The sequence below is a fragment of the Panthera uncia genome, chromosome A2, assembly GCF_023721935.1.
Source record: "Panthera uncia isolate 11264 chromosome A2, Puncia_PCG_1.0, whole genome shotgun sequence".
NCBI classification, from domain to species: Eukaryota; Metazoa; Chordata; class Mammalia; order Carnivora; family Felidae; genus Panthera; species Panthera uncia.
This window is the reverse complement of record NC_064816.1, coordinates 73,185,659-73,197,998: the sequence shown is the minus strand read 5'-3', so window position 1 is coordinate 73,197,998 and position 12,340 is coordinate 73,185,659. Positions and strand designations below refer to the sequence as shown.

Below are 12,340 nucleotides of genomic sequence, written 5' to 3'. Positions count from 1 at the left end.
TCCTTCGGACACTCCATTTTTGCTCAACTCTATAATCCTCAGTAACTCGCAATTCGAGTTAGTAACACTAAATGGTAGAGCCTAAATGATTAAAAAAAAAATTTTTTTTAATGTTTATTCATTTTTGAGAGACAGAGCAGAGACAGAGCATGAGCGGGGGAGGGGCAGAGAGAGAGGCAGACACAGAATCAGAAGCAGGCTCCAGGCTCCGAGCTGTCAGCACAGAGCCCCACGTTGGGCTCGAACTCACGTACCGCGAGATCAGGACCTGAGCCGAAGTCAGACGCTTAACCGACTGAGCCACCCAGGAGCCCCAAGCCTAAATGATTTTAATAAAAATTTCTTTTAATTGGTTTTAATTCATTAACATCAGTGAGTAATCCCTCCCCCCCCCCCCAACCCCCAGCCACCTCCCGGGAATTCATCCCCTCTTCTAACTTGGCAAGTCAGTGGAAAACTAAGCCTCCCAGACAGCCCTGTTATAGCACAATTACTCAGCTACTGGCTCCAGGCGGAACCCCAGGGGCACGTCCCCTGCCTGGGGAGAGAGGCCAGGCTTTCTCTGGAATGCTTCAATGGAAGGTTACCGGGGGAACACAGCAGAGAATTATTATAACACAACCAAGGATTTTAATTGATATGTAACGATCCCAGGCAAGGCGCCCCTAACGTGTAAAAGAGAGAGCTCCGTCTTTCTACGGTGTTGTGGACATTTGAATTTTTACGACCTTGTTCTTTCAAGTCTAAAATCACACGTACGACATTATTAAGATTACTGAAAATGGCTACAGTTCTTATTCAGTCACTCCAACCTCTATCTGATCTACTTTTTACAATTTACCAAGGCTACAAATATAAGCGAATTTCTGCCAACACGGGAGATCTGTATCAGGCCTACGCTTACAAGACCTGAGTATTTTCAGGCAAAGCACTTATTTCTCTTGGTCTCCTTCTTCCCTATTTGTACTCAAGTGTGTCAAAGTCCAAGACAAGCCCTGGCCAGGGGATGCCACGTGATTACCGTGCCCTGTGGCAGGGACTCCGGGCTCATTAAAAACCTAACAGATCGAGGTGCCTGGGTGGCTCTGTTGGTTAAGCATCTGACTCTTGATTTCAGCTCACGTCATGATTTCATGGTCACGAGATCAAGCCCCACTGGGCCCATTGGGCTCTGCTCGACAGCAGAGTCTGCTTGGGATTCTCTCTCTCCCGCTCTCTCAGCCCCTCCCCCACGTGCATGCGCACGCATTCTCTCTCAAAATAAATACGAAAAACTTAAAAAAAAAAAGAAAAGAAAAGCTAACAGATCAACCAATAACCAAGGGCCAAAGACTGAGGCATGTTTGGAACCGCCTCATGTGGAAGACCTATCACAGGGCATTCGAGTCCCGCTCTCCCAACAAACCTTTCTCACCCAGACAGCCGAGAGAAACGGAGAAGAACAAAAGTACAGGTTGGCTATCCCCCAGGGGGAAGAGACTCGTGCAGTTTGGTGAAGACAGGATGGAATGGAGCATGCGGGCTTGACCGGAGGACTTGGTCGGAGCAAGCCCTGGTGGTCGGAGACTGTGGTTCCCGGGCCAGTTAGAAGGTGTCCAAATGGACGGTGTAGTGTAAGGTCAGCCACGTGCACGCGGTGTCTATACAGAGCAGAGCTAAATCAGGTGAGAATGGGCAGCTCGGTCGATCTGAGTTCTTACAGGCTGTTTCCACTACAGGACTAATATTTCTGAACCCTGAACCTGTGGTGTGGCCACACGGAGGATTTGCGACAATGCCCAGTTTGGGTCCCGTCCGACCCAGCCACGGTCATATTGTTAGAAGCTAAGATCAGGGTTTGGACCAGGGATAGGTCTTGAGAAACAGTGTAAGTAGAATTCAGTGTGTGGCTTTCTACTTGTAAACAAAGCTAGATATTAATTTTAAAGCCAAGATCTTCTAAGACCTTCTCTTCCATTTGGTGTTTCAAAGCTCATTTTATATCATTTTTTTTAACCCATGCTGCACTTCGCCATGTTTAACATTGCAAATTTCACACATGTATAAAGTCATGCAGATGAATTATTTTACCTTTGCCTGCACCTACATCAGGCGGAAGAATACCAGCTTTAATGAAGGGAAACAGAAAAAAACAGGACACTATATAGTTAGAGGTAACACACCCATGAGCATGTAAAGCGATATAAAAACACTCATTAAAATGCCAAAGCATGCAAGGAGAATGAAGTGTACCATGTCAGGTACATGGGACAGAGATACGTTGGTGTCCCCGAGCTTACCCAGTAATCAAATCCACACACAACTTAAGGCGCATTATTCATATCTGTCTATTATGTAACAAGTCTTAACGGGGACTTCAAACCAATGTTTGGGTAGAAACATCATTTCCTCATGCTATGGAAGATGATCCAATACATCACCCTTAAGGAATTCTATAATTTAGAGACGTGCAAAAATCAGAAAATCTTTTATAATGTTTTTGGTAATTTTCACTGAATCTCATCTTTTTTTTTTTGTTTTTTTCAAAATAATATTTTAAAATATGAAAGGAAGCATTAATTCCTTTTCTAGAGACTCTAATGGGACCATTTTGCCTTCTTTGGACCAGATGGCACACCGGAATACAAAGTCCCACGCTCAAACACAAAATAAACGTGCCATTGAATAACTGTTTCATATTCCTTGCTAGACAATCTAAATTGTTATGTGGCCTAGAAGATTATTTTCTGGCAAATCAAGACCAGAACTAGAATTACATTTATTTATTTGTATACAGATGTGTATGTCAGTGGGTGCACATATCTGTATGTCACATGTATGTGTATGTGCATGCACGTGTACGTATATATGCAAAGTTGTAGACAGGAAAGAACATGGCCTTGAACTTTGAATTCATGTGTGGCAAAATGCTGTAATGACATTTCAACCTAAGTTTAAAAATTTCACACAGACGTGGGAAACAAATATCAAATAGTTATTCTCATAGGAATTAAATAACTGATTGTACAGATGTCAGGGTGAGAAATCACAAACAGGTGTCTGCATTAGTTGGGAAAGATAGATACTCCGTGGGAAGAAGGAAGAAGGCGTCCACTTAGGTCACAGATTTTTATCTCGTGACACTCATAGTGACATGAACGTTATACATACCCAGCTTACCTTCATCCACAGTTGTCACTGCTTCCTCTGTGATTTGACTCCCCGATCCTGCTGCTGTTTGCGCATAGAAATAAAACTTATACCGAGTGCTGAAATTTAAATTTTTTAAAGTCCAGCGCGTCTTGTTGGCAGGAATTTTCAGATCCACCAGTGGGCCTAACTCGTGCGTGCTGTTGACTGGCAAGAAGAAATAAGAAAAAGTGCATTCCCCGTGAAGTTCTGTAGGAATAGTATTATCAATAAGTGTGCCAACCAAAAATGTCAAACTTGGATTACACTGACTTTTGTGATCCTATTTATTCTTTGCCTGACATAACTCAGCCGCTTACAGCTCCTCTAATATGGCAGAACAGGGGGAAATATATTCCCCATCGGCTTAGAAGCTAGGGGAATTTGACAGCTAAGTTGCAATAGCGTTTCTTTATTTTGTAAGTTGGCAGGTGGAATCATGTATTGATAAGCCCAAACCTCATCTGCAGAGGCCTTGTACTAAAGGAACCCCTTTTTTTCCTTTCTACCCTTTTTTTTTTTTTTTTACTGTTTTCTAATTATAGACAATACCTACCTAGCATCCACCCCACCCTCAAAGGTCTGTATCATTCTGCAGGTTGCTTGATTTTCAATAGCGTATGCGTCTTTAAAAAGTATGATGTGAATGAAGTTCCTTCTGGAATACCAGTGGAAGGTGTATGTACGTATATATTGTGCAGCATTAAAGAAATAACCAGTTTGTATTTTAAGGAAACAGTTACTTTTCTGTTTTCCTTTTTTAAGCCATATTCCCCCCTTTCCCTTCTCCCAATAACTTACTTGGCTGATACTTTAAGGTGTATTCAGTCAAAATGCCATTCGGGCGGCTCGGTGGGTCCCATTCCAAAGTGAGGGAGTCTAGTGTCGGGTTAACAATCTTCAAAGAGGACGGAGCACTGGGGACTTACAGTGAGAACACGGAATCAACGAGAAGGTTTGTGAAGTTGTCAAAATGTGTTAAAATGACATAGTGTACCATATTCACACCATTCCCCAAGGTTTTCTGTAACTCACTCTTGTTCCCAATCCTGCCCAAAACACACTCACAGAAACCTGTGACGAGAACCCGTTCAGCTATTCTCTTCCTCTTTTTTCTCGTCATTTCCACTGAGGCTCCTTAAAACCATCCTCCGCAATACATACAGGCTTTGCCTCTCGATGGATCCGAACTAGTATTTTTAAAGGGGACAGAAATTGTCTCATGAATGGTGTCTTAATAAAAGCAAAACGGGTGGCTGAGTCAAACTATTCTGACCAGACCTTTGAGTAGACGCAGCTGCGTTCTGGGCTATTAAGGGCTGTTTTTCTCCAACAAACCAGGTGTCTCCAAGCAGCCAGGACACCCTGCCTGCTGGGCTCTGGGCATGAGCCAGCCTGCCCAGGTGCAGAGCGGTTCTCACCCGGAGAGCTGACAGACGCCCAGAATGTCATGGCGATGGGCAGAAGCCACACAGCTGGCAGACCCTTAGCGCTGGGAAGGCCCCCAGGTTCCCTGTGGCAGAGGCTGGCAAATTACCAGAGGAAACACGCCTGGTCCTCTCTCTCACTTCCTCCTGAGGATGACAAACGGAGGCAGCTCTCCCTCACGGTCGCTACCTCCTCTACATGCCCACCCTCTTCCCTAGGTCCGGTAATGGCACCACTGTCTCTCCCCGACTTGGAACCAAGTCTCTCCCTTGAAACCAAGGAGTCACCCTGAATCTCTCCCTCTGCCTCATTTCTTCCATCTCCTGGGATACCACATCCTGTCAGTTCCACCTCGTACAGGTCGACCACATCCATTCCCTGCTCTCCTCTCTGCCACTGCCCCATTTGGGGCCTTCAGTGGCCTTTGCCTGGGCCTAGAAGGTTCCTGGCACACAGTTCTAAGCTTCCCCAAGGCACCCCTTTCAGAATCTGATGACAGCCAAAAACTCTCCCCAGAAAAATAAACACATACTGTATATAAAACGAGGGGGTTCTCGGAGCTCCTTAAACCCATTCGTTGACCCCCAAGAGACTGTAGTCTTCAGGTTAAGAGCCTCTGGCTTACAGGTTAATATGATACGAGTCCTCCTTGGCTGACCTTCCTCTCTTTTCTCACCATTACTGGATACACATCTTGCAGTTCCTTAAGGAGACACGCTGTTTCACACCATTGTGTCTATGGACACAAGACCTTCTCTCTTCCTTAGCCTTTAATTCACCGGTCATCGCTACTATGACACCTTCCCTGAACCATCTCTAATTGCCGCGTGAGGTCTCACTAGTAAAAGCCTAGAGAGGAAGGAGTCTTTAACCTCTAGGGAGCAATGAGTCCAACCAAGGACAGGCAATTGTAACAAGATGGGAGCTTGGACACAGGATGGCCCTCAGAGAATGCTGGGAAGGTGCCAACATCATGAGCCTTTCAACCAGGAGCCAGAATGGGTTTGCCTGTAAACTGCTTTTATCTAAAAGAGCTAAGGAATCCATTTTTAATACGGGCTTGAAGCAAAATTCAAATGCATGAATCCCTATCTTTCTTACTCTCCTGTCCCCCTCTCCCTCATTCACCAGGCTCCCATGTCCCTGTATCCAAACTCCTCATGTCCCACCCCTGAATCAGTGGATATCTGATCCTCCCTCCTCCTCCCTTTGCCCCTTCTTGCCATGCTTTTCCTTGTCTTCCCAACGCATTTTGTCAAGGCTTCTAACTCGGCTCAACTTCAAATTTTTTCTCTTTTAATGTTTGTTTATTTTCGAAAGACTGAGAAACAGAGCACGAGTGGGGGAGAGGCAGAGACAGAGGGAGACACAGAATCCGAAGCAGGCTCCAGGCTCTGAGCTGTCCACACAGAGCCCGATGCGGGGCTCGAACTCACCAGCTGTGAGATCATGACCTGAGCCAAAGTCAGACGCTTAACCGACTGAGCCACCCAGGCGCCCCATAACTCAGCTCGAAGTTGGCATAAACTATGAAGGCGCCCTGGGGAAGTAAGTAAACCACGACTTACAGAATTATTTTTCTTGCCAGGTGTTTTAGGTTCTTACATGAGTTCTCATACTTTTCAGATGAAGTAACAGAGGCTTACAGAAGTTACATAACTCACTTCAGGTCAGGAAGTTAATGACCCCAACCAACATCAAATTAGCAAGGTTTCTGACAGTGGGGCTAAGGGTGGAGAAAACTTTCAGGCAGGAGAGGGGATTTGGAGGAACACTTTGTACTGGGAAGCCTTCCAAGGACCCTCAGGCCACCTAGGAGTGGACACTATGCCAGCTTTGTGGGGCCTCTTCTGTCGTGCAGAGGCTCTCAGGATGCACCATATGTTCTAGAAGCTCAGAGACGCGACCGCCCCCTACCTCCTTCTGGAGTATTAAAGACTCTGTCGGGGCTGGCCGGGCCCTCCCCTTTCCCGTTGACCACTCGCACGTTCAGTGCGTAGTGGCTGAAAGGCTCCAGCCCGGGCAACATGCCGTGTGTCTTGCTGTCCTGGAAAGTGAGGATCTTTTTCTCGATGTGGCGTCTGTTTCTCTTAAGTGAACCCTCCTGTGCCTTCCAGTAGTAAATCTGAAAGAGCAAGAACAGAAGTCAGGGACAGGCAGAACGGGGCAAACGAGATTCCTCCTGCTCATGAAACTGAAGTCTGATGGTTGTGCCCTAGAGGATTTCCCTGGTGCATTTTAGAACTTGATTCCTGGCAAAACCAATAGACATTGATTATGAAGCAAGACAGTGGAAGCCCAGAGATAACGTGGGAAACTGCATCGAGAATATGTGATGCAGCCTGGGCTATATACTGCTTGGTGGGAGGTGTCTAAGGGAAATAAGTGGAACAGCACAATACCCGCCCAGTTCTTTCTAGAACATAAGGTAAAGGAAGATGATAGAAGGACTGAAGCGGCTTACTTGTATAAAATATGCTGAAAGTAAAAATTACTGCCCACTGTTTACATACTTGCCCAGAATACAACTTCATGTGCAATATATCATTTAATTTAAACCTCAAAGCCACAGCAAAGCTTTTATTATTATTCCTTTAGCACAGATGAACCCTGGACAACTGAGTGGCTTGTCCCCAGCCACAGGGCAATCAAAAGCCATAGTGGATCCTCTACTCCCAAGTCTAGGCCTTTATCACTATGTCAAACTGACTCACTTAAAAATACTTTTTTTTAGGGGCACCTGAGTGGCTCAGTCAGTTAAGCATCCAACTTGGGCTCAGGTCATGATCTCACGGTTCATGAGTTCGAGCTCAGGGTTGGACTCTGTGCTGACAGCTCGGAGCCTGGAGCCTGCTTTGGATTCTGTGTCTCCCTCTCTCTCTGCCCCTCCCCACTTGTGCTCTCTCTCTCTCTCTCTCTCAAAAATAAACACGAAAAAAAATACATTTTTTGTTGTTTGGTATTAAATGGCAGGCACAGATTTTGGAGAGATGGCTAAGCCAAGGGTTGATTAACTGTGGTTAAAAATCCAGAATTATTTATTAAGTCCTCTCAAATTCTTCTTAAAAGTTTAAAGCCATTTTCAGGAGAAGTCAACATATATACAGAATCTGGCAAACCCAAAATTCAGTGCAAATAGTGATCTCTAGAGGCCAGTTTTTCTCCTACCTATCAAAAACCTTTATGAATCAATTTTTCTGTGCCTCCCAAGAACAAAGATAACTGATGTTAGTGAGAATGACCCAGCTGGGACTACATGATTTTTAAGTATAATCTGAGTGCTTTTTAAAAAATGTGCCTAGTGGCACCTGGGTGGCTCGGTCAGTAAAGCGTCAGACTCTTGGTTTCAGCTCAGGTGATGATCTCACCATTTCATGGGTTCGAGCCCCACATCGGGCTCTGTGCTGACAGCTCAGAGCCTGGACCCTGCTTCAGATTCTGTGTCTCCCTCTCTGCTCCCACGCCCCATGCACTCACACACTCTCTCTCTCAAAAGTAAATAAAACATTAAAAAAATTTTTTTTAAATGTGCCTACATTATTTTCTGGACAATTTAGTGTGTTTGACATGTGTAGTCAGTATTATTATTATTTTAAAATTTATTTATTTATTTTGAAAGGGGGGGAGGGGCAGAGAGAGGGAGAGAGAGAATCATAAGCAGGCACATGCAGGGCTCAAACTCACGAACTGTGGGATCATGACCTGAGCCAAAATCAAGGGTCGCGTGCTCAACTGACTGAGCCAGTCAGGCACCCCAGTCAGTATTGTTTTAAAGCTAGGTGCATTTCATTGTATTTTAGTTTCTTAAACTTTAGTTTCCCCCATTTTGCCCCTATGTTAATGGTTGGAAGGATTTGAGATCACCTATGGGAAAAGGGGAGAACACCTTTTTTTTTTTTTCACTTTGGATGCATTGAGGTTTTGCTTCTGCTATAGCTGGGGTCCTTAGATATGGCCCTGCCTGAAGGGATAAACCAGAAGTCTCAAGGCCTCAGACCAAGAGAAGTGCACCAGGCACCAGCCGATGGCCTGTTCCTACGGAAAGAGTGCAAAAAATCGGCCTTGACTTGCCCGATAGCCTTGCAGGTGTCCTCGGATACTTTTCGGAGGTACTGGGTCCCAGTGCACCTCAGCTAAGGTACTGTTCACCACATTTACACGCACATTTCCGGGAGCCACCATTGGGACTAGGGAAAAACAGGACAGGGGGTAGAAGTATCAGTGTTATTTTGAATTTCATGCAAAAATGCCCCAAACAATTTTGGCTTGAAGTGTGACCCAGCCCTAGTCTCTGGGTTATCAAGGACTGAGAGTTCATTTGATACCTGTTCATTTGACTTGGTGAGAATAACATACCTTTCTAAAATAGCGACACTTAACATTCTGAACCTACTTTTTACATAGCAGGCTGTTTAAATTCAGGAATGTGGAGCAAAACCGTTGCTGCCTCCGTCCCTCCCAATCTAAGTGCCCTCTGAAAATCGTCTTGGCTTGCACCTTGGTAAGTCTGTTTCACTGGTATAAATGAAAGTATAAACGAAATAGCATCAAACACTTACGGTCTTCTCCGGAATGGCCCCTGACCACAGCCGGCTCTGGAGCAAACCCCACATCATTCAGGGCCTGCACTTTTATCAAGTATGGAACAAAGGTCGGTGTGCCTGAGACAATATATTTGGATACGTTTGCCACAACCACTGACGCCCATTCATCATCGCCATCTTTCTGGCGCCAGCTAACTTTGTATTGGAGGCCCGGCCCATTAGATTCGAAACCATTCAAGGGCTACAAGAAAAGCCAAATAAATCAGAGCTTTTAAAACAGACTGTGCAACCTTTTCCCGGAACACAAAATTCAATTCCCAGACTTAAACTGAAACGCTAAAACCCAAGCTATTAACAATATTCTCCAGGGATCTTTTATCTTTTTTTTTATTCATGATGAGATTCAAAGTTTGTTTGGGATCAACATTTCAAAGGTTCTTAATTTCTTTTCTTTCTTTCTTTTTTTTTTTTTTAAGTAGGCTTCACGCCTAGGGTGTAGCCCAACATGGAGCTTGAACTCAAGACCCTAAGATCAAGACCCAAGCTGAGATCAAGAATCAGATGCTTAACCAACTGAGCCACCCAGGTGCCCCACAAAGCTTATTAATTTCTGTCTTGAAGTAGTAAATACCACATAAGCCTCTTAAACTCTGGCTCCACAGTCAAGGGTGGACAACTTAGTAGTTTCCTTCATCTATTCCTGTTTGTGTGACAGCCCATAATTGTTTATTTTACTTAAGAGACTGAAACTGGTGAACTATTTCTTTCTTCATTAAAAAAAAAACAAACGAAAAAATGTTGGTTTGTCTGGGCACCTGGCTAACTCAGTGGGAGGAGCGTGTGACTCTTAATCTCAGGATTATGGGTTTGAGTCCCACGTTGGGTGTAGAGATGACTTAAAAATAAAATCTTAAAAAAAAAAAAGTTGGCGTGTCAGTCTATCCTGTCATGTCTGTATGTATATAAATGTACAAGTACGTATACATATAGGTGTGCCTGCATGGGTCTACCAAAGTTAAGTTTTAAAATCACACAAGTGAATATACGTTAATTTTTGAAGTCCAGAAAATATAGATAAACCAAAAGAGAGAGAGAGAGAGATAGAAGAAGAAGAAGAAGAAGAAGAAGAAGAAGAAGAAAAAGAAGAAGAAGAAGAAGAAGAAGAAGAAGAAGAAGAAGAAGAAGAACAACAACAACAACAACAACAACAACAACAACAACAACCAGCAGCAGAAGTAGACGTTGAGTACTGGGAATAACTTGGTACACGTCTTCTAGATGCTTCTCTATGATGATGATGATACGAGCTAGCATTTATTGAGCACACATTTGTGCTAGGCACAGTTCTAAGGGCTTTACGTGTATTAACTCCTTCAATTGTATGAGGTTGGTTCTATTACTAGTCCCACGATACAGATACACAATGGAGATGGTAAGCAACTGGCTTAGAGTCACACAGTTAGTAAGTGACAAAGCTGGGATTTGTGCCCATTCGTTCTGGCTCCAAGAATCAAGCCTTTAACTACGACACAATAATGTTTCTTAAATAAATATTTTTCCCCAAAATGGGTGATATGGGATTTCAATATAGACATTGTTTAAAAACAACTTTTTTTCTTTCACTCTAAAATACACCAAGGAAAGCTGAAGACTTCATGGTGAGCTCACCTTCCAGGTAATCACCAAATTATCAGGCTCGGATCCTAGTCCTTCCACAGCCGTGGGATTTGTGTCTGGTTCTAGAAGTTAAGCAGTCACATATGTGTAAGCTTCAGTCTTTCTCAAACAGTGGAAAGGTTTCCTGTTTTATTTCCCATCACAGAAGGCACCCCCCCCCCCCGCCCCTGCCTTTACCTACCTGCAGCTTTAGTCAAATACTGTTCAGATGGCTCACTGGGCAGGCTCCTCCCGAGGCTGTTCACCGCCATCACTCTGAAGGAGTAGTTCACATAAGGTGACAGCTTCAGCTGGGCTGTGGTCTGCATTCCAGAAACCTTGGTTTGGTGGTGCCACAGTCCTGCCTCATGCATTGCGTCTTCATATTCAATGATGAATTCTGGCCACAATACATACACACACACACACACACACACACACACACAGAACCCAAGATAATGAGGTCAGTCATGCAACGGTAGGTTGCTAGGACAATGGACAGGACAATCTAACAAGAGTAGCTGAACATGAGTTATTTCCCTTTCAAGAAAAATTCCATTAGAATAGTTTGATTTAAGAATTCTATCATTATCCTCAATACCCAATAACCAATAATATTTGGTATTCTTTCTCCAGCATGCTTAATTTAGTTACTTAAAACTATTTAGAAGTGGTCTATACATCCTTTGGAAAGTTTAAGTATATGGAAAGATGGTCAGGTCATGATCTCACAATTTGTGGGTCCGAGCCCTGTGTCAGGCTCTGTGCTGACAGCTCAGAGCCTGGAGCCTGCTTTGGGTTCTGTGTCTGCCTCTCTCTCTGCCTCTCCCCCCCAAAAAAATAAAGAAACATTAAAAAAATTTAAAATAAATATAGTGAGAGATCACTTTCCACTAAACAGATAGGCAGTAATCAAAAGTTTAACAGACTTTGTTGACTATTACACAGGGAAACAAGCATTCTCATACTTTGGTTCCGGGAATGTAAATCGGCACAACTTCTGTAGAGGACAATCTAGAATATCTCACAATATTCAACTCTGATATCCTTTGATTGAGAGATTGTACTCCTAGCAATTTATTTTGAATGAATGTACTCATGCATATGCTCACAGACACATGAAAAAGAATCCACATTGTGGCACTGTTTGCTGTTGAAACAACATAAGTGCAAAACCTTAAACGTTCACCAATAGGACTCTGATCAAATAAATTATGGTGCATCCACACAATGGAATAATCTGCAACTGTAAAAAATGAACGGGGGTACTCCATTTGCCACTGAAATGGGATGATTTCTAAAATACACAGTTAAGTGTAACCAAGTAGGGTATAGAAAGGTGTGGGACACTTATGTAAGAGCACAAAGATTTACCGTAACACATACACATACATATATGTTTGACTATACGTGTACTGCCCCTCAGAGTACCCACACTGATGGCATCAGTATCATGGAGAAACGGGGAATCAGAGGGGTGCAGAAGACTTACTTTTAAGTGCATATCCTTTTGCATTTGCTAAAATTTTGTGGCATGTACATGT

At 43.8% G+C, this 12,340-nt stretch overlaps 1 protein-coding gene across 1 annotated transcript in view; it reads right to left on the bottom strand.

The window, feature by feature from the left end:
• The window catches only part of NRCAM (neuronal cell adhesion molecule), a 282,710-nt gene that overhangs the window by 23,329 nt on the left and 247,041 nt on the right, over nt 1–12,340 (bottom strand). Inside the window, exons 19-25 of the mRNA XM_049641330.1 lie at nt 10,999–11,196; nt 10,809–10,879; nt 9,156–9,381; nt 8,668–8,783; nt 6,514–6,721; nt 3,970–4,092; nt 3,160–3,336 (exon numbers count right to left, since the gene is read on the bottom strand). Of these exons, the coding sequence (XP_049497287.1) occupies nt 3,160–3,336; nt 3,970–4,092; nt 6,514–6,721; nt 8,668–8,783; nt 9,156–9,381; nt 10,809–10,879; nt 10,999–11,196 (1,119 nt within the window). The remainder of the gene's footprint in view (nt 1–3,159; nt 3,337–3,969; nt 4,093–6,513; nt 6,722–8,667; nt 8,784–9,155; nt 9,382–10,808; nt 10,880–10,998; nt 11,197–12,340) is intronic.